The 23,504-nt window shown below is 40.4% G+C and overlaps 2 protein-coding genes across 6 annotated transcripts in view; one reads left to right on the top strand and one right to left on the bottom strand.

Moving 5' to 3' along the window:
• focad (focadhesin) overlaps positions 1-6,981 on the bottom strand; it is a 79,310-nt gene extending 72,329 nt beyond the window's left edge. Inside the window, 3 exon segments of the mRNA XM_034236623.1 lie at positions 3,334-3,408; positions 3,989-4,060; positions 6,899-6,981. Of these exon segments, the coding sequence (XP_034092514.1) occupies positions 3,334-3,408; positions 3,989-4,060; positions 6,899-6,907 (156 nt within the window). The 5' untranslated portion in view covers positions 6,908-6,981.
• The window catches only part of mllt3 (MLLT3 super elongation complex subunit), a 109,572-nt gene continuing 91,284 nt past the window's right edge, over positions 5,217-23,504 (top strand). For 3 of the 5 annotated variants that reach the window (XR_004571072.1, XM_034236626.1, XM_034236624.1), the window contains exons 1-2: positions 9,603-9,723; positions 11,177-11,357. Coding sequence is in view for 3 of the 5 variants with exons in the window: in XM_034236626.1 (XP_034092517.1) it covers positions 9,712-9,723; positions 11,177-11,357 (193 nt within the window). In the remaining 2 variants the exon portion in view is untranslated. Of the gene's footprint in view, positions 5,251-9,602; positions 9,724-11,176; positions 11,358-23,504 lie in introns of those variants that run through there. The other 2 variants (XM_034236627.1, XM_034236628.1) reach the window with 2 other exon arrangements.

The following is a 23,504-nucleotide window of genomic DNA, read 5'->3' as shown; positions in this document are numbered from 1 at the left end:
CAATGCCCTTGCTGATGGAAGGAGGTTGTCACTCAAAATCTCACGATACATGGCCCCATTCATTCTTTCCTTTACACGGATCAGTCGTCCTGGTCCCTTTGCAGAAAAACAGCCCCAAAGCATGATGTTTTCACCCCCATGTTTCACAGTAGGTATGGTGTTCTTTGGATGCAACTCAGCATTCTTTCTCCTCCAAACACGTCTAGTTGAGTTTTTACCAAAAACTTCTATTTTGGTTTCATCTGACCATATGACATTCTCCCAATCCTCTTCTGGATCATCTAAATGCTCTCTAGCAAACTTCAGACGGGCCTGGACATGTACTGGCTTAAGCAGGGGGACACGTCTGGCACTGCAGGATTTGAGTCCCTGGCGGCGTAGTGTGTTACTGATGGTAGCCTTTGTTACTTTGGTCCCAGCTCTCTGCAGGTCATTGACTAGGTCCCCCCGTGTGGTTCTGGGATTTTTGCTCACCGTTCTTGTGATCATTTTGACCCCGCGGGGTGAGATCTTGCGTGGAGCCCCAGATCGAGGGAGATTATCAGTGGTCTTGTATGTCTTCCATTTCCTAATAATTGCTCCCACAGTTGATTTCTTCACACCAAGCTGCTTACCTATTGCAGACTCAGTCTTCCCAGCCTGGTGCAGGTCTACCATTTTGTTTCTGGTGTCCTTTGACAGCTCTTTGGTCTTGACCATAGTGGAGTTTGGAGTGTGACTGTTTGAGGTTGTGGACAGGTGCAGACCCGGCGCCAGAACAAATCTAAAGGGAGGGCATATGATTTTCATGGGAGGGCACACAACACCGTCACGTGCTGCGGGCCTGCGGCACAATATATATATCAAACAGCAAGGCCAACAGCATTGCGCAAAGACGCACACTTATCGCAAATACATACACAAATAAACTACTTTTGAAACATTGTGTGCGTGGCAGCACAAACACTGGTAAATCACGAGCAAGGCACACTGGTTAAGGATGGGAGCTTCCTCATCGCTGCACTCTGAGAGAAATAGTAGAGACGGAGACAATGAACTGCTGTTAGCTCTATTGTGGCATTTTGCATGTCGTGAGAGGTGTATGTTGCTGTGTGGGGAATGCTTTCCATTATTTAGGCCAACTCTGCATCTTTGTACTGCAGCGTATACTCAAACAGCGATAGGAAGAGCCCACTGCCTGACTCGGACATGCTGTGGAGTGAATCGTGGTCACCTCTAACGGCCCCTACACACGGCGGCGTGCGTTACCGCTTGGCGGTGGGCGTGTCTGAAGCTTGGGGATTTTTTACGAACAACGCGACCAACAACCAATCACATGAATGTCCCGCCCCGGACATACAAAGCAAAGCATTCATGCTACATCCATGCTGGCTAAATACACTGTCTATGCTTGCTAGCTGTCCATTCAAACGAAGTACACTGGATATAAACTCCCCAAACAGGCGAAAACCTACCAGTTTCACCCACTGTCTCTGCCACCTCCCCCCATGCCTGGCTCCTCCGGTTTGTATCCCTGTATGTAAAGAGGGACTGGTCATATAGTACCGGGTGATTCCCTACCGCCACGATAATTTTCTCCTCCATTTTTTGACATATGGGAAATAACTGCGGTCTGGCTCTCCCAACATACACGCGGTTTGATTGGCTAGCGCTTGTACTGTCAGATTTGCATACGCGGGATTTGATTGGCTGACGCCTCCGTCGAGGCGGCAAAAGTAGAATATTGCTCTACTTTTGCAGCGAGCACCGCGAGAGAAGCTACGCTTTGCTCCCACAATGCAGTTCGGCGAATCGTGACGTCACCCCATTCAAAGTGAATGGGCAGAAGCGTTGAAGCGGCAACGCACGCCGCCATGTGTAGGCTCCGTAAGAGGGAGTTGGTTGACAGCTAAAAAAGCTATAATATCAACGACAGCTGACACGTAATAACGGCTCCGTGCCAGCTGATCTGCACCAAAGTACTAATTTCCTTATTTGTTTCCTCGCGTATCTGTCTCTCTCTCCACAAACGCTCACATGAAATGTGTTCTTTTGATGCGGCATGCTTAGCAGTCCTTTATCAGTCTATAATGCGTGTTTCCAGTCGCAAAAACCTTTGACAGTAAAAGCCGCATCAGATGAAGACGTACTTTAAACTGTCTACAGGGGAAACAAAAGGCTGCGTCTGCTTTGAACGAATCTTCAAGCCATGGTCTGTTGTTGTACCATGCAGCGGCAAAAGTGCGCTTCTTTCCTGAAAACAATCCCCCTGGATAACGATCCAGTTTCACCTGGTTGGGTTTATTAACCCCAAGATCATCTGGGGCTGTTGGTCTTTGAGCGGTTGCTGGCCCAATAGTAGCCTACCTGTTGATGTGCTGCAAGGTAGCGTCTGTATTGGAGGCACCGGCACGGAGGAGGAGGAGGATGCATGGCGGGTGTGGTACAGGGTGTGGCAACGCAGGTGGTGACGGTAGGGGCACAAGGAGCTGTGCCTCGGAGGACAGCGTTGGTGGCGGCCGCTTTGATAAGTCAAGGATTGGGCTCGCTAACTCAGCCCCGGGGTTTGCCGAGGTCAAGCATGTGACATAAGGCGTGCTGCTGCAAAGGCAGGTGCAGTTCTTTCATCGCTATTTCGTTTTAATCCTTAGACCTTTTGAGCCAATTTCTGATGTCCATTTTGTAATTCAAACTTAAATGGGAGTCTACAGAATGCACAATAAACAATAAACAAATCCAGAATAGGCGGCAGAGTGTGACGCTGTGATTGGTCTAAATGTGGACGAATCACAACAGACACATGAATTTATTTGACGTAGCCTGCGATTTTTTTGTTTTAGTTACTATCTGACATCACATACATCGTAGCATAAAAGTTCACAGTTTATTTATAACAAAACAAATTAAAAAAAAATATTTTTACATTTTTATAAATAATAAAAATCGTGTTTATTGGGGGAGGGCAAGAATGTCAAATGGGAGGGCCTGGCCCTCCCTGGCGCCGGGCATGGACAGGTGTCTTTTATACTGATAACGAGTTCAAACAGGTGCCATTAATACAGTTAACAAGTGGAGGACAGAGGAGGCTCTTAAAGAAGAAGTTACAGGTCTGTGAGAGCCAGAAATCTTGTTTGTTTGTCGGTGACCAAATACTTATTTTACCGAGGAATTTACCAATTAATTCATTACAAATCCTACAATGTGATTTCCTGGATTCTTTCCCCCCATTCTGTCTCTCATAGTTGAAGTGTACCTAGGATGAAAATTACAGGCCTCTCTCATCTTTTTAAGTGGGAGAACTTGCACAATTGGTGGCTGACTAAATACTTTTTTGCCCCACTGTATGTAGCTCACCTGAGGAGAGGACTGTGTGATCGGCCCATTGGAACCTTTCTCCTTCAGCACAGCAGCAACAAGTGTTCTCACCGTCTGGGGAGAAAAAAGGTCATCTTCTATTTTAATTTCATTTGTGGTTTCTGAGTCTGGTAACTCTAATGTATTTATCCTCTGCAGCAGAGGTGTCTTTGGTCTTCCTCTCCCAGGGGAGAGTTGAGTGGTTCTTGCCATAATATGGATTACAACAGTAGTCAAATAGGGCTTTCCACTGTGCACTAACTCTACCTCTGCTCAACACAACTGATGGTCTCAAACACATTCAGAAGGCAAGTTATTCCACAAATTGACTCCTGACAGGGCCACGTGTTAATTGAAAACCATTCCAGATGACGACCTCATGAAGCTGACTGAGAGAAGCCAAGAGTGTGCAAAGCTGTCATCAAGGCAAAACGGGGCTACTTTGAAGAATCTAAAATATAAATCATTTTCTGGATTTTTTTAACACTTTTTTGTTAACTAGATAATTTCATGTGTTCTTTCACAGTTTTGATGTCTTCTGTATTAATCTACAAAGTAGAACAAAAGTTAAAATAAACAAAAACCATTGAATTTGTGTCCAAACTCATGAATGGTACTGTAAATATACACTCAGATAACGTACTCAGTGTCTTACCTGGGCTTGTATGACAGGGCTGGGGAAATCAAAGCGTATCTTCAGACCCTCCATCATACCTGCGGGTCGCACCTGAGAGCAGAAACTCCATCAGAATATATGAACACAGCTGAATGACAGTAACCAGTGTTAGAACCCCAGGAGGGCTCTGTGCTACCTTTTTACTTAAATCAAGAATATCACATATCGTGGAGTAAGCCTTTGAAACAGAAGCAGAGTGGTGCAGCCACCTGTTGCTGCGGAGCATCAATGGAGGTCTGCAGCACCCATCCTCTGAAACCTGAACCCTGCCATGTGTTTTCTAATTATTGGCTTGTGGCCCTGACATCATTTTCATTCAATTATTCAGAAGTCGTCAGCAGACCAACACTCACTGACTCACAGGTTGCTCAGCCGACCTCTAGCCGTCTCATTGGGCGGACAATGTGTGCTGACCCCCAGCTGTCTGTGTCCATATCATGATACGAGACAGACATGGGGTCAGATTATGGATATTCTAATATGGCATAATTGTTGACTTTTCCTGGATTTAAAGGTCGCATTACAGTAAGTGATGTCATTTTCAATTTCTTATTATTTCTCTATACCCACTAGGTCATTATATCTCCATAACTGATGATTATTGATCAGAAATCTCATTGTGTAAACATTTTATGAGAGCACCAAACCAAAGCACCAAACCCTACAATGTAGTTGCGTTGTCAATATAAAAGGTATTCATGCAAAAATAGCGGGGCATTTGATATAAAGGTTATAAAGGTTTTGAAATGCACACTTTTTTGAGGTAATCATTTGAATATGTCTGCTGCTGATTATGAAACATGTAATTATAAGATGCCACTGAACGTACAAAACAGGCACCATCGGCCTGCCAAATGCTGGTTTATTTGCGGCAAGTAATTTTGCTTTACTAGTATGGTCAGATTATCAGAATCAGAAATATTTAATTGACTGGGAACATTTTAGTCACACTGAAAAAACTGAAACGTTGACTTTAATTAAATATATACACTAGGTTAGTTGAAAGCAATAATACTGGGTTCAACTTAACATTATTGCTTTCAACTAACTTAATACAGTTTTGTGAAATGTGTTGATATGATAAATGTAATTTATGTAAAACAGACCCCAAACCCAACCCCCCCCCTGGCTGTTATCTAACTGATAAGTCAGCCTGCCCTGCTGAACTCCCCCACCCTGCTGTACGCTCCACACACACACAGCTGCACGCTCCACACACACACTCTCTGCTTCACAGACAGGTAAGTGAGCAGCACCTGCTATGACACAACAAACTAACACTATGTCTGGCGTGTGCTTATTAACTGATGTTTTTAGACAACGTGGTTGCTGATCACGAAATATCTGAATGTCAATGCTTTTATTTCTTACATTCTTTAATGAGTCTTTAAGCGTTTGACAAGAATGTGTGAAGTAGAAATGTACTTTTTAGGTGAAACAATAAAACAACTCCCTTCATGGTTTAGAGGACAGCTATAGTTTGGAAATAGCTGGCCTTTTCAGTAATTTAAAGACTGTCAATATTTAACTAAAAACTATTCATAACCCTAAAAGAGCCTCAATTGTCAGCTAAACCTAAAATAATGTTTGTACACAAAGCGGTCCAGTTGTTTCTACAGAGTTTGTACTGGACAGCAAAACAATATAGGCTGGCCTGTACTGCTAGCTCTGCATTAGCAATAGAAGAGAGGACAAAGCAGGACCCGTGTTGAGCCAACAGAGCTTTACTGTGGGACTCTCTGCTGCACTCTGACATGCTGGACAGAAACGTGGCCTTCAACCCTGGAAGCACCACAAACAAAATGACATATTTCAAACCTGATTAATTAAAGCCACCCTGTGGAGATTCGATTATGAACAGATGCTCCAAATACCATCAATCAACACATTCAACTTTATGCAAGGGTAAAGCATGGGCCAAGGAAAAAACAAATTCATTTAAAGCGTATCCAAACCATAAAACGCATACACAAATACATTTTCAATTTCATTAACATGATGTGATATATCATTTCACACACAAATTCACATGCTACCCAGAAGTAAATACAAATAATTCAAATGTGTTCCACCTTTACGGGCTTTGATAACATTGTAATGCATCAATATTTATAATCAAAACATATCATATTATTCTGAATTGACCAATCTGCAGAATGACAATATGTTGATACTAATATTTGTTTACTTTAGTAAAAGTACAAAAGTACTTTAATACTTTTAATTGAGTAACATCTTGATTGCAGGACTTTTACTAAGAGTATTCATACACTGGTATTTCTACTTTTACTTAAGTACAAGATCTGAGTACTTCTCTGTTTCCCATAAAGCCCAGCAGGTGTTTGACTGCACTGCTGCAGCCCATGGTGTATTTTGGCAGCTAAATAGTGATTGTTTTGTTTAATCCGTGATGTTTGATAGATTATAGTTAAACCGAATTAAAGAGTGCTCTCTGCTCTGTAGGACATTGCTCTTAGTTGCGGTTTTCAGATTAACAGTCTTTACTGAAAGGCTAGTGAAAATAAAACAGAGGGATTTTTCAAAGAGGTTCAATGTAGCGCGCTTTCTTATGCTAGTCATCCTGGTGCTGATCCGATTCATACATACAACACAAGAAGTCACTTGAGAAAACTATAGCACAAACAAATGTTAGACAACAGGCTACTTTATAATTAAAGTAAATTAAAATACTACCCAGAAGCTCGCAACATAAGTAATAGCTAGCTGAACAGGCTAATAACAGCTACATGGAGTTATCTACACAAACACTTAGCTAACCAACTACCCATGCTTTCGTGTTAACAAAGCCACTGTGATTCCTGGGTAACTTCATATTAGAGGATGAGTTTAAGTAAATAAAAGTTATTCATGTTGCTTGCAGAACTTTACCCCATTCATGCAGATCCAGCCTCTCGCAAACTGACATGCAACTACGGCGAGGCTGGAGGACCAAAACTGACAGAGAGCGACTGTCACACAAAACGCGAACTATAAAAACTACAGCACGGTGTAACAGCCGCTGTGTAACAATCGTTATAAAAACTTAAAGAGGAAGCTTTGAATAGCATGTCTGCAGATAGATGTGTAAATAGCTTGTATTCAGTGCTGACAACTGGTTTAATAATTCCCTCTTAAAGTGAATTATAATTATTTTTGAAAAGAGTGAGACATGGGGGCACTGAGCAGTGGTGTAAAATAACTAAGTACATTTACTCAATAGGCTACTGTCCCCTTAGAGGTACTTGTACTTTAATTGAGTATTTCCATTTTTTGCTACTTCTACTCCGTAACAATTCAGAGGTAAATGGTGTACTTTTACTCCACTGCATGTATGTAATAGCCTACCTTTAGTTACTTCACAGATCTGGATGAATGATGTGAAATCTAATCAAGTGTTAAATCAGACTTTAGTTCCACCTGGAGTAAATTCACAAGCTCCCCTGCAGTATACAAAGTCATTCAAACTAGCTGCACCTTTACCAGCTTTGAGAACACTTTCATGATCAATCATTATAAAACATATCATATATATTATTCTGAAATGGACCAATCTGCACAATGGCTACTTTTACTCTTGGTACTTGGTAAGTAGGCTATATTTAGTGCTAATACTTTTCTACTTTTACTTGAGTAACATTTTGAATGCAGGACTTTTACTCACAACAGAGTATTACACTCTGATACTTCTACTTGTACTCAAGTACAAGATCTGAGTATACTTCTCCCAGCTCTGGTGGCTTCTCCTCCCAGGAGCTGTAATGTCGTCCATATTCATTCTATGGTACTCATCATCTGTTCCCAAGGGGGTTACCCATATTAAAATAAAAGTGTTATCACTATTTAGAAGTGTATCTATAAGGTTACTCCTGTCACATTAAGGGTGACCTGATCAGATGGTAACAATATAGGCTAGTTCTACAGTATACAATGGTTATTTTTTAATTCCCATTACAAAGATTTTGGGGGTTTCTGATTGTGCATGCTGCTGCCCCTAAAGCTTAAAGATGTGAAGTTTAAAAGTAAGAGGCTCATTACAAAACATGAAGAAAGTCAGAATAATGTGAAGTTAACCCTAGAATCACCCTGTTAAATGTTTCCTATAAAAATAACAGTCTTTGTATAAAAACATCTTGTAAAAGTTATGTATCAGCTTTCTTTGTTGAAAGTAAGGGTTGCCAAATGTACAATTTTTAAATCACACAATTTGCACGGTGTCGGTGTTTGACTGCTTTAAACGGAAACATCTCGTTAACACTGTTAAACATGCTTTATTTGCCGGTTTTCCCTTGGGACATGAATGCAACATAATTACAGGATAGTTCTTCCCACCTCATTGGAGGACTGTGTGTCTGCTCTTCACTTATTGGCTCTTCCCGTCTCGTGCTCTGTCTGAAGCCCCAGCGTGTACACCAAGCTGCGCGTGCGCTTTCCAACTCAGCATCGTTAAATTTGCCGAATTGACGAAAGGAAATACCGGAAACAGCAACATTTTACATACAATATAAAATAATGAAAAATAATCGACAGAAGAAAATAATATTATTTATTGAATAGATTGTCAGGTAATAAAGTTGTACGTAATGTTGATTTCTGTTGTTGGTGTCGTTAAACAAAATTCAGAGGGGATAGCAATAAAGAATATAAACCGTTTTGTGAAGTATATGATCCTCCTAACCACAACTGGTTCTGTTAGCACATTCATATCTTTGTCCAGTGTGTTTGAGAGCAGTCCCTGATAGACATGGGCAAAGAGCAGATTTTATATTACAGCCGTTTCACATATGCAGCTACAAGATCCATATCTGTGTCACATGACATGAATACCATTTATTGTAAATAAACGTTATTATAGCACAACAGACCAGCAAACAAGGCCAAACAACCTATTTTGTGTTTTACAGGTTTGCCCCTTTGACATGAAACACCTAGGGGCCGATGAATGCCTTTACTCACTCAATCTGATGATTAAGTATTGAGAATCACAGACAACCAGTCTTCCCACGTTCTCACACTACACTGTAACAATGTGATGTGCAGTTGCTGTATTCATAGGCTGATTGGGACCTTTTTAAGAAGCAACATTTATCAATTCAACCAAATATGGTTTACAATAATAGATGAATACATTTCCCACCAGATTAAAAAAGGAACTCCTTCCCATTCCCAACATTTAGAACATCATGTTTGTAATTACAATCCCTTTGCAATTACACTTAATAAACTGAATCAATTAAAAAAAAAAAATTATGTTTATACTTTCTTCCACCTATAAAGATTACAATTTCATCCAAATTAGGGATGAATAAAGTATCTGTATCTATCTATCTATCTATCTATCTATCTATCTATCTATCTATCTATCTATCTATGTAGAGTTGTTATTTCTGGAGCCATGGTCTAGACTAGAGTAAATCAAATACAAACACCATGTCCCTTCACGGAGAAATGGCTTCAGAGATCTTGTTCTCATAGTTAGGGCGGCACACTGAGAAGGGCCGCACTGCAGGGGTTTTATTTTGAAAGTCCACAGCGGAAGTGCTGCCGGTTATTCTCGTTAATTGACAGCCGGCAAGGCTTTGCAAGTCTTGAGTGTGGCTTCAGTCAGGAGATACCATGTCCGCCGTCACAGGCACACTGTACTCACCTCTCCTCTCAGTTACAACTCATTCTCCATGAAACAACAGTAACACGGGGCCTCCAGGATGGCCAACTCGGTGAGTAACCAGTCGGGAGATGAGCTTTTCAGCCCGGTACCATTGGAGCATCTTTTTTGGACATGTTGCTGTTTTACTCCGGAACGAGGATTGAAGCCCTGCAGCTAGCAAGAGCCACTGCGTGCTGAATGACCAGTGTAATGCAGAAACCTGCCAGTTTAATGGGCTGCTCCTTACCTGCAGAAATGCGTTTGATAATTTCCGAAAAGCATTTTCCAATTAGGGGTACAGTCCGTCCTACAATTCGGCATAATGTTACACCCGAAACGTAGCACTTTAATTGGGTAAAATGTCAACTTTCTTGAGGCTTTTAGTTATTTCATTACTTTTTAAAGCCATGTAACGGTCACTTTACCACTTTGTAGAAAACTACGGGAGCAATTTTAACAAATATGAAGATTTTGGAAATGGTAACTAGGCTACTTAATGAGTGGTGTATATATTTAATATGTAAATGTATGCTTAAGCTTATAATCAAACGGCGTGCTCATGCAGGTGTGTAATTTAGTCAATCCAAAAAAAATGTAATTAAATGATCAGATTGTTGAATGGAGTCTGCATGAGGTTCTCCTGCAGGAGGAAGACATGCAGACAGAGGGAGAGTACTCAGATCAGAAGTACCAGAGAGTAGGAATACTCTGTACAAGTACAAGTCCTGCATTCTAAATGTTACTGAACTAAAAGTAGAATAGTATAATCATCCAAATATAGTGAAAGTAGCGACAGTAAAAGTAGTCGTTGTGCAGATTGGTCCATTTCAGAATAATATATATGATATGTTTTATAAGGATTGATCATGAAAGTGTTCTCAAAGCTGGTAAAGGTGCAGCTAGTTTGAATGACTTTGTATACTGCAGGGTAGCTGGTGGATTTACTCCAGGTGGAACTAAAGTCTGATTTAACACTTGATTAGATTTCACATCATTCATCCACATCTGAGAAGTAACTAAAGGTATTAAATACATGTAGTGGAGTAGAAGTACACCATTTACCTCTGAACTGTAGTGGAGTACAAGTACAAAGTAGCATGCAATGTAGTATCTCAAAATGTTACTTAAGTACAGTCCTTGAGTAAATGTACTTAATGAATTCCCACCTTTGTGTTAATGTAGGCCAAAGCCTATAATTAAACAGCATGCTCATGCAGGTGTGTGTTTTTGTGTAGGGTCTAAACATGTAATTGAATGATCAGATGAAAATGGAGTTAGCATGACATTCCCCTGCAGGAGGAACACACGCAGGCCACTGACTGCATGATATACTGGACAAGTGAAAGCAGCATCAATTCATCGAAGTGTTGATTTGAACCCCAGTGATAGGGTTTTAATCTTTCATCGTAAAGATTCTGGGCTACACATTCTTACGTACTAAGTCCAACATGCGTAATAGTGTGCATCTTTTGTGTGTACTGTTCTGGATGTGAGTAGTAGCCCAGCGTGGTTTTGATTTGCAGGGTGCTGTTCAGGTGAAACTAGAACTCGGTCACCGTGCCCAGGTCAGGAAGAAACCCACCGTGGAAGGCTTCACCCACGACTGGATGGTGTTTGTCCGCGGCCCGGAGCAGAGCAACATCCAGCACTTTGTGGAGAAAGTGGTTTTTCACCTGCACGAAAGCTTCCCCAAACCAAAAAGAGGTAAGACGCCTTTTATTCCTGCTGTTTTGGTCCCTTGGGATGTTACACCTTCTACTATTTCTACCAGGCAGCTTGGTTTCCGAACACAGACATAGGTATTGGGCATCCACAGTAATCGTGTAGAAAAGAATGCATTTCCTTCTTTTAAGTGTCCTGTAGTGTACTAGAAGAGAGTTGTTTTGAAATCTATGAGCAGCAATAGCTGTGCATGTTGTCCGGTTGCAAATCATTTGTCACAAATACTGGAAATAACACAACTTAATGTGTGACTGAGAATATGGAAATGGAACATTGGAAATATTTTTGCACCAATGCATATAATTGTGTTTTGTTGTCTGTTTGACAACTGACATCTTGCAGTTTCTTCTATATGTAATTTGGAATGTATGAGTTGGTTTGAAACATTTGATGAGTCAGACGAACCCTTATGTGAACACGGCTTGATTTGGGTCCTGTGAAGGAAATCATTGATGTGAATGATGTGTGTTGGTTTTGGTTGGTTGCAAGCACAACCATGCCAGTGGTCAAGGTTAGACTCTGCATTATGAACGTGTGCAGTCTCCCAACATGCTCTGCGATGCACCCATAGGCTACTAAAGCTACTAAAACACTGCGATAATGCCAACATTGCCGGTTATTGCATGCTGTGTCCAGTTTTAAACATGTCGGACCTCAAACCCTGACATCTGAGCAGCTGAGCACAGCAACATCTCAGCGTGTTGGCCTGAAAACATATTGAAATGGTTTGTATCAAAATAGTTGTAGATCAGTTCTCTTTTGATCGATTCATTGAATGATGGATGAATAACTGCTGCTTTGAATGATGATACATAATATGTATGTGCAATGACAGACATGGCATCTGAATGTGTATGGGCATTTCTTTAATCAGTGTATTCTGAGTGATCTCATGCTGTATTCTGATTGGTTGGTGTGCAGAGATGAAGTCACATGTGTGTGAATTTGGTCCAACATTTCTTCCTCGGTCAGATTTGTAAAGCCAGCTGTCTGGTTTCTGAAACTCGTCTCCGGAGCGACGGCCAATCACTGCTCATGTTTCTGTCCTAAAGTCCCTCGGTGTGTAAGGGCCTCTGCAGACCATCGTGCAGGGTGTGTGTCCCGTAAAGGAGTCCTAGTGCAGCATCTGGCCAGGAAGGGATCAAACATCATATGTTCTGCTTCAGGATTTTTGACCCCCCTTCAGCCTTTTGTAAGTTTAAGGGCTTTGTTTATGAGACGAACGCTTGGCATCAGTCCAAGGTTAATTCCTCTTGTTGCTCCACATGTGATTATATAGGAGTCAGGTTTCACATAAACATTTGATTTATAGACTTCACCCTATGAAATAATATTGTGGCTAACTCTCTGTTTTTTTCCTTATGTAGATTAGGACCAATACAGTGTACATTAGTGAGAAATACAAGTCAGTATGACCACCACTAGCAACAGCTTGTTGACATTAATGAATGTAGGGCTGTGAAAATGTATTGTCATATCCAACAATCTGTTCTCAATTCATGTAGTGTTTTGGCTCTAACTGTATCCATGAGTTTCTTACCTAATAGAACTTGCTGCAAAAAAAAACCATTAGATCACTTTAGTGAAGAGTTATGTTGTCTTTATATATGTTGTCATATGTTCCTATGATTAGTAATCGTTTATCACAATGCCAAGATTCAATCAGGGAATACATGACCTTAATCGCAATATAAATACAGAAAAGCCTGTTTTACCTTATTCAATACAATTGATCCTTTCTTTTACAATTGTTGTTTACAACATTTGTTGAGTAAGATACTGGAAGATATAACAAGCTCTGCAAATGAGAACAAATCCTTATTTGCTTAAAATAATTATAATCTTTTGCTATTTTTTCTTAAATCTTATCATCATATGAAATGCAATGACTCTCCATAGTGCTTATCTGCAGGAGGCAGCAGCACAGATCCTTCTCTTTACAAACCACTGGCTAAAATATGTTTGCCATGAACCATAAAAGATCACTAGACTCTTACTGTATTTTCAAACTTTGGCGTCGTAGATATAAAGGCAACATTCTCCAACGTGATTTATTTTGTCAACATCTGATATTTCTGAGAAGGTGGAAACCCCTGAAGGGTCTGAAGTCAGAATGTGTCAAGTACAGATATGACTTTAATGAATTACCAGTTTAAAAATGATGGACTGTGATGCGTTTTAAAAGAAGACATGTTTTGAGACGTTGCATACATAAACTTGGACACTTAATGCATTAATGCACCCCGCTGCCTTCAAGCTGAGTATACATCAAACTCCTATCTCCTATCAGTTTGCCTTAAAGGTCTCCTATCATGCAAAATGCACTTTTCAATGTCTTTTATATATCAATATGTGTCCCCGGTTTGTAAGGAGACTCACAAAGTGTCAAAAAACTAAACCCTCTCTCTTTTCCTCTGTACCCACATCTCTAAAAACGGGCGAACAACGGAGCTGATCCAGATTTGTGTCTAATATGACGTAATATCTGAAATGTGGGCTGGCTTTACACCCACGGCACTATCGGAAACAATGTGCAACGTGTTTTGGACGTAATATAGTCTTTGTTTACATTAGCAAGCAGTGCTAACACTCAGAGCTAACGATGTACTGGAGAGAGTATGTGTAAAGAAGCAGGAAACAATAAAAGAAACTCACCTTGTGGTAAACCTGAGAGAGAAAAGAGTTTGAGCTCCATACTGTTTCAGAAATAATCCTTGATGTGGTTTGGAACATGATATGGCGTTTCATCAAGGCAGCGTTTAGCTGTATTTGCCGGAGCTCACAGTGTTCCAAAGGGGGCGGGGCCAGCAGCTACTGACCCAGAATCAGCACTTTAGTAACAGGGCTGAAACAGAGCGATATGAGGGATGTCTGAAATGCATGATCTGTTTGGTATTTTGAGCAAAACAAATCATAGACATTTTTTATATTTGTATATATCTGAGACCCATAATATATGCCTACAAATAGCATGATAGGAGATCTTTAAAAGTCTTTGAACACAACAGACCAGATGAGGTTTGGTTCTGCCCCCTCCTCCCTTCACCTGTTGTGGTCCAGTCCTGATAGATGTGATGTGGGGCTGAAGACCAGAACCTTACGCCCAGCAGGAGAATACCTAACCTTCATAAGTCTCACGCCATGACACAGGAGATCTCTCCAGTGTGTGAAGTCTGGGTGACAAAGTGCTTCCTGCTCTTTTGGCTCTTCAGATGTTCTTAAGTGTATATAGTTGAGCTGCTTAAGTGTTGTTATAGATCAGAGACAAATACTGGAGGAAATTATTAATTATTTTTTCTCCACCTGATTGAGAATAAAGTATTTTAAGATTGACCTTTTTATATACCCTTAGATTATTTGACATTCATATCATATTATTTTAAGTTCAGGTGTTTTGTGAGGGATAATGTAAAGGGAGCAGGTCATCCTTTTTTAAATGACCCTCACTTTAATTAAATGTACTGTATGTCACATAAACATTAGGTTAGTTGAAAGCAATAATATTAAGTTTAAATGGCAGTAAAAAGATAAGGGTTCAACTTAAAGTTATTGCTTTCAACCAACCTAATAGTTATTTGGTGACATAATACATTTAATTAAAGTCAACGTTTCAGTTTGTCAGTGCATACAGAGTTATGGTATCCATCGCAGCGTTCTGCTATGAAGAACTGATTGGTCAATTACAGCTTTCTACGGCCTATCAGTATTGAATATCAACAAAGCCATGAAATAATTAGTGAGAAGTCAAAGTGTTTTGCAAAGTGTACCTGCGGCATTCAGTGCTTTGTTTTCTCTGCTGAACAGAGGATTATTTCTTTCAAACTCAAATGTAGGTAGCGAGTATTATGATAATAGCAGAGATTCAGAATCCTATGTCCAGGTGAAGGTTGAGGTGTAGTGCCATTTTTTTTATTTCAGATTAAATAAATAGACAATAGAGATTGAATTAATAAACCTCTTAATTGTGAGGAGCTGCTGTTTTTTCTTTGTCATTTGTTTGAACAAACCAGAAATATCTGGTTCTAGAGCGTTGGTTGGACAAACAAGAGACTTGAAAATGTCGTATTTTAATTCAAAAATGTTTCTGATATTCAAAGGACTGCTACGATTTGACTCGATCATTGAGTCCCTTGACAAACTGCAAATCATTCAGCCAATGAAATAAGAGGATTTGCTGCTCCTCTTTGTCATGTATGACGATGATTTGAATATCCTTGGGTATATGACTGTTGGTCAGACAGAAGAAGCTCATGGAAGACTTCATTGTGGAATTGCATTTCTTTCACACTTTCTTCACATTTGATAAACTAAACAATTAATCAAAAAAACATTCATATGAATCAATAGCCACTACAAGCATAATATGCAACTCTAGTGTGACTACAGCTAGTGATGAAGGCTGTTTTTAATCAAAGATTTCATTTTGTTCTGCCTTGCTTCATCTAAAAATCTGACAATTTGCAATAATTAACTGGGTTTAGACGATGCTTCACATTTTCCCCAAACACCACCTTCCTAATGATGTGTTGTTCGTAAACCCGCAGACATTCAGTGTACACATACGGAGAGCAAAGAGAAGCAATGAACCCTAATAATTGAGAAGCTGGAGCCAGACAATGTTTGGCAGTTTTGCTTGATAAATGATTTATATTATTATGAGATTATTGAACTGTTGACTATTAATTATCCTTTGTTTATTCATCAACCATTTCTTTCAGCATTCATATGGTTTTGTTGTCAATGAATCTAATGAAATAGACATGACCAAATGATTGTGATAGATATGTTGTCAGTGATGTCAAAAGTCATCATAATCTTTACTTTAGTAAAAGTGCTGTAAAAATACTCCATTTCAAGTCAAAGTACTGCATCAAGACTCATTCATTAAAGGTGGGGTAGGTAAGTTTGAGAAACCGGCTCGAGATACACTTGTTATATTCCATGGAATGCTCTTAACATCCCGATAGCAATGAATATCTGAAGTGCTTTGACAAAAAATCCATGAAAAAATGTCATCTCTGGAAGCCGTAGTACTGTAAAAAGCACGACCAATCAACTGAGCCAGCTAAAGTAACTGGATGGCCTACCTGCCTGTCAGCCTTCCTTCTGTGCACAAACTTATCTTGTGCCCTCATTGGTCATGTGCGCGTTCGTGTGTGTTGGAGGAGGGGCTCTGTCAGGAAGTGGCAGATTTTTTCCAGCTGTGTATTTTCAAATTCTAGCGCACTCGAGCTGGTTTCTCCAAAATTACCTACCCCACCTTTAAGTAAAATGTATTTAAGTGCGATTAAGAAAATGTACTGGAACTGGGAAATATTTTTTAACAAATAACTTCATAGCAAAATTGCTGCCAATTATTTTCTGCTAACCATTTCTGTTGAAAGGCAAGATATATATATATATATATATATATATATATATATATATATATCAAATAATCACATTTTAAAGGTTATTCCCAAGTTCTGTGTTTCAAAATCTGAATTTATAAAGTCATTTTAAATTTGTTAAATAAATAGTAAAAAGTACAAAATTGGCTTTGAAAATGTAGTAGAAGTATAAAGAAAATGAAAATAGTCAAATAGAACCTCAAATATGTACTTGATAAGAATCCAAATGAGCCAGGCTTGTGGAAAGTGCTCGGCACTGTGGGTACAAACGCTCTCTCAGGGTCCAGCAGGGCCACAGCTGGGGGGTCAAGGCCAAGTCCACACTCCTATCTTTCTGCGGTCCATTACAAAGCAGTTGAATATATCACTCCCTCACTTTGGAAGGACGTACTTTCACTCACCTGCATGTCTCGCATAGTAACTCACCATCACTTAAATACAATGGGAGGCCTTTAAACACGTCGTAAAAAGGAATTGATTGCTAACATTTGGTATTTGGACCTACAGTCTGTGCCGTGATCGGACTCTTTGGATCACATTTGATAGCTTTTCTACTTTTTTATTTTGACTTTAAAGGATAGCAAGGATATATGTTTATTGTTAAGAAAGTAACTGTTGTTGGTAACTTATTCTGGAGCTTTGGAAATCTGATATTTAGCATAATGTGTGGGAAGATAGGGCTAATGTACTGAAAAATATTGGTTGACCTATTCCTGTTTCCCCTGTCAGCACAATGCCTGCATTTCATTATTTTAAGTTATAAACAAAACAGAATCCTTAAAACCTTTTGATCTGATGCATTCAAATACAATTCAAGAGTCTTGATCTTGGATCTTCCCTCGCATACCTGACATCAGTCTTTGATAAACTTTTCAAGATTCATGACTCAGCAGGAAGACGTTATTCATGTGGACCCTGGCTCCCAGAGGCCTGTCAGGATTTCAAAGAAAGGGGGCTGGTTGAACTAAGGAGCTATAATCATATTTCAAAGTGCAATGAGATCTTTGCTCACTTGCAGGTTTCATTGACGTGGCGTGTGTTGTTGTAAAGATGCTGACCGCATGTATGCTCATATGGAAAGCTGACAGGAACATGTTTTCCACATCAGTTGTTACCCTATTGGCCCAAAGATTGATCCTCTTATCAACACGTCACACAGGGTGTAGCAGTCACAGCATACAGCAGCAGTTAGAATGAAAAGCAGTAACTTCCTCCCACACTCAGTGATTTGTTGTTCCGCTCAGAGAAGCTGCCAGACACACATTAAGATTAATGACGAATCAGTCAGTAAAGCTGCCACTGCGCTTCGTTATTGCCATGCGGTTAACGGGCCAGCGTTGAGACGTTGCCATGGTGACAGCCTAATGGCAATGCCGTTTGAACAAATGGAGGTAAAGACGCTCTTTGGAACCAGTGAAGGGGGAGCTATTTTGGCAATAGGCGGCAGCGGCTCATGCTGCTTAAGCACCTCATTTGGAGCCTCGGCTGCCATTTCATCTACTCTGGAGATGGCTTCTCTTCAAAGGTGTTTGTGATATTTCAGAGGATTGTCACTTTTATGGATAGATGTAAGACGGTGTAATGGGAAAGAAATGGGCTAGCTCGGTGAAAAGAGCTTTGGAGCTTTGGTCTGTGCAGCGGAGGAAAGAGCTGAGGTTCCTTTTTAGGTTTTCCAAGACCATGGTGCTCTTTGTTGCTGGGTAGAAAAACAATTGGAACGAAGATATCTTCTGTTAGAAAAAGATGATGTGGTGTTTCAGCTTTCCTGGCCTGGCTCTGTTATCAAGGACCATTTCACCGCTATTCTTTAGTGAGAGCTGCTGCTGGGCACTGGGTCATTATTTCTGGACTGTAGCTTGTTGCTCTGTTACAATTCTTGTTAGGGTCATTCACGGTCTGGTGCACGCAGCCACATGTGGAATGGCATGTAGATGCATGTAGATGCACTTAATGCGGAACCAAAGTTCTCAAGTCTTTTTTCAAGTCTCTGTCAGCAGCATTTAAATAGGGCAGTAGATCACTCCTGCAGCTAAATTATACAGTTGGCGAATAATTTCTTGACAACTGCAGCATTTGTTGGTTTGTACAGGGCGGTAGATAATTCCTGGTTTACTGCAGCTTGTGCTCGTTTCAACAATGCGTACACATTCGGCAGCCCTGTAACTGACAGGAAAATCAGATCATCCCCCAATGATAAAGGTTCTTCCACCTCAAGTTTTTAAGATAGTTAAATGATCTGTACAGCCGGCCTAACTCAACATGGTTTGGCTAACAGATCTCAAATTTTCTCATGCCAAAGCTTTCCTAGTGGAGCTTGCTTTACTGAATTATTGTGCCACAAGTGCAAAGTTAAAGTTACCCAATTAGAGTGCATGAGCCTGATTGTAGGGCTGTGCGATTATGGCAAAAATCATAATCACGATTATTTGGGTCAATAATTGATATCACGATTATTTTGACGATTATTCATTGACCATTTATTGAACTTTAAAACAAATAATATTTTACCAATAAACAAGATCAACAAATATGTTGGAGCACACTTCCAAAACCATACTAAACATATATTATTAATATGATAAATAAAAATAAATTAGACCAAAATAAATGAAATCAAATATGATGCAGTGCACTGTCACAACCTACTGAAAACTCCTTAACATATAGCCAACATTTTGGTAAAACATATTCAACATATTCCACTCAGTTAAACGTTGAAGGCTGGCCAACCGTCATGGTCCAGAAGTAACAGGAAATAAATGTTGAACTACAATTTAAGACCAAATAAAAATGTTTAGGCCACCATGGCAAATGCTGGTAGGGCTGCTCATGTCATCATGTTAAAGATTGTTCGCTAGAAACACCAGCCTGTTTACATGGTCTGGTTTCAGAGATGAGCGCAGGCAGGTGACAATATTGCCACCTGTACTGAAGACCCTCAGCCACGCCCCGACACATGGGGTGACGCCGACCAATCACAAAGCTTTGATGCGTTCAAGTGCATTATTCTGGCACAGGAAGATTATGTTACAGGACATTAACGATAAAACAGAATATTGTTGTTCTATTTTTAGACACATCTTGCGATCGACTGGTTGGGCACCCCTGGGCTAGACCATAGGTCTGTTGTGGTCGCAAAGTAGTCAGCTGAAGCCACATCTCTCAACTTCCCCACGGCATTTGTCACATAGCGCAGGCAGCGCAGACCTGCTGAAATAATACCGAGACGGCATCGCGTAACGCTTGTCCAACGTGTTGACAAGTTGCTTAAAGCCCTGGTTGCTAACAGTGCTATCTGGGCACATATCTTTAGCGATGTGGAATGTAATGGCAAAGTACTTGCAAATAGTGGAAATAGTTTTACCCTTCTTTTTAACGAGTTGCTGCTCTTGTTCTGACATCTTCGCTCGCGCTGAACACTCACAACACATGTCACTCCCACGTTGCCGAGTGGGCCTTTAGGGAGGGGCGAAGCGCACCCAGCAAAATAATCGTATTTTGTCAATTATGCTGTTTTCATAATCGTCGCAAGCCATAATCGTAATCGCGATTTAAAATACGATTAATTGCACAGCCCTACCTGATTGTACATTAAATATTTGGTTCGTACGGTGAACAAAGCCAAAGGAAGTCGCAAACAAACTCCTTCCATAGCAAACATTTCAGAACATGTACGCAAACTGTTAGAGATATTAGAAATCTCATTTTATCCATATTCTATATTGAGAATGAGCAAAGACCCCTAAGTTTAACCGTAGCTCATTCCCAGTAGAGGAAATTGTAAGTGACTGTGATCTATTTGTGATCCCATGAAAATAAGACTTCAACCATCAGGATTTTCTCCTACCTGTATGCTTTTGCAGAACAATATGGGAAGTGGCTGTCAGTTGTTATTCTTTAAGAGAAGTTACCTCAGAAGTAATAAAAAAATCAGACCAATAAAGCATAATATCTTCTTCAAAATATTATTGGCTCACCCGCTGCTCTGGCTCTAACTCAACACCTCATGTCTTACGCTCTTCAAAATCTCTTCTCTGAGACATACAAAACGACTTCCTTACACTTACAGGATCTCTTTCCTCAAAGAAAGAGCATTTTGTTCTGTTAGCCAGATTGGCAACATTAGAAACTCCACACACACACACACACACACACACACACACACACACACACACACACACACACACACAGATTGATGCCTTAATGATTGGGCCAACGTGTTAGCCTCTGGCCATCTCCTCGGCTCTGTGAAAGACTTGCATGACAACTTTTAACTCCCCTCATCTTCTGCTCCGGCTTAATTTGACATACCACATAAGTCAAGTCACTGCAGTGACCTACACATAAGATACAGATCCCGGGGCTGAAATATGTCTCAGAAGCTGCACAGCATTCCTCTCTTCTTTGCTGTGGCTTGCTAATGGGATCTTCCTGAGCTCTGATGATAGGAGATGAATGATGCTTTTCTGTACATGTGTGCATATGTGGTTTCTTTTGTCTGGATAATGTTTCAAAAAGGAAGCAATAGTGACATCATCATAAAGCTAACTTCATGTAGTGCAATGCTAGTAACTCTTTTTTTTTTCTTTTTTCTTTTTCATACATAACATCAATAGAACATACATGGAGATGCTTGCATAACTGCAGCTGTTGTACATCAGGATTAATCATTCATGCCCTCCTTGGGCACCAAAAGGACATACAGTTTCTTAATGTTATCAATTTCTATATTGTGCAAACATTATCAACATATTACAGACATTATCACTCCCCCTCATCGGAAACATGATCACACAATACCTGAACCATTGTGATAGTAAGAGCCAGTGCTTTACCATCTAGATGAAACAAGTACAAGTGCAGTGAATACAAATAAATGAAAAAGAAAGAAATAAGTCACACACTCGCATGAACGGGACTGCTTAGCTTCGATAAGTAGTCATACATCACAAAAGCAGTTTGGACTTGGTCACCTCGTTTTGTTTACCACCTTTGTCCGCCCTGGCATGGGAATGCAGGGCCCAAACAAACAATTCATCAAAACGGATCAAAGAGGGGAACGACTCATCATTACTTTCTGTCTGCTGCTAGCCGGTGACGTTCATCAATGCCCTGGCCCAATGATCCACACTGAACTTGCGGCTAAACTACCAACTGACTCAGTTACAGCATGTAACTCGCCTATCTTACAGATACAAACTGCTGTCACAAACGCTGTACTTATAATGTCTGATTACCCACCTAATTTCCATACCTGCTCCTCGGATGTCTCTGGGAGTATATCGACTGCAATCGCCACTCAACCGATATCACGGGCCGGGCCTGATCTGACTGGTGTGGAGGAAGAGGGAGAGCCGTGGTCGCTGAAACGGTGTGCATCCTCGCTAACCCCCGATGTCGCACGGCAACAACAACTCCATTACACGGATGACTACCGAATCTCCACGCCACGGGCGATCGTTATCCAGCCCCCGGGCAGCGCACAACCAGTCGATCTCAAACCAACAAAGTCCATTCTTTCTGTCAACACTCTGCGACGGTCCAGGTAAGCGTTGGCCAATCCAGAACTCACTCAGAACAAGAGTTGGCACCGCTCGACGGAAAGCCGCAGGATTAAATCCAGCAATTAAAAAAAATTGCGAAAACACAACTTCTTTCAGACAGTGAACAATGCTGTGAGTGCTGTGGGACCATAATGCAAAACCCAGTGATCTGCTGGGGGGTCACTTGAATATCCGCAGTCTTGTACCCAAAAGTGATCAGATAAAACATCTCTTAACAGACTCTAACTTGGACTATTTATGTTTGTCAGAGACTTGGTTGAATAAAAACTCCCCATCCTCAGCCATACATATTCCTGGCTACAATGTTTTTAGGAAAGATAGAGCTGTAGGCAGGGGTGGGGGGTTACTGTTTTATATCAAAGACCACATATCATGTAATGAGGTTCAATGCTCTGCTGAGAATGAGCTTGAGCATAACTGTCTTAATGTTAGCCTGTCACCACAGATGTCTTTCATTCTCATTGGAGTGTATAGACCACCATCTGCAAAAGCTATTTTTTTTGACAAATTACAAAAAATGCTTAGAGAATGCAGTTCTGCCAAGGAAATAATATTGATGGGTGACTTCAATGTTAACTGGGAGGACAAATCAAGTAATAAGGCACTAGAACGGGTATCTAATCAATTTGATCTCACACAATTAATTAAGGGGCCTACTAGAATAACCACATCCTCAAAAACCCAGATTGACCTGATTTTCAGCAACAAACCTGAAAGGGTGACAAAAACCTACAATATTATCACTGGTCTGTCTGACCACAACCTAACTCTCATAGCCAGAAAGCTCACTAAATCCCGCTTCCATTTGAAACCCAGTACAAAATCTTACCAATTAAGAATACCCAAGAGTGATATTGATGAATTTGACAGGGAAATGAAAAACATTAACTGGAGCCAAATGTTATCAGGTACAGATGTGGATACCAACACACATGCCCTTAGGTCAACAATCCAAAATATATCAAAGCGATTCCTCAGGATAAGCAAATCTAAGGCCAAAAATAAACACACCCTCCCCTAGATTAATAGTGACATCAGGAAATCAATGAAGGAGAGAGATAATGCTCTAAAGCACTCTCTTAAATCAAATTTAGTGACTGACAGGCATATATTTGTGTCCTTACGAAACAGAGTTACAAAGGAAATCAGGGCAGCTAAATCCAACTTCTTTCTCA

This window comes from Gymnodraco acuticeps, unplaced genomic scaffold (assembly GCF_902827175.1).
Source record: "Gymnodraco acuticeps unplaced genomic scaffold, fGymAcu1.1, whole genome shotgun sequence".
Lineage (NCBI taxonomy): Eukaryota > Metazoa > Chordata > Actinopteri > Perciformes > Bathydraconidae > Gymnodraco > Gymnodraco acuticeps.
Note: the sequence above shows the minus strand (reverse complement) of the source record. Positions and strands in the feature narration are given on the sequence as shown.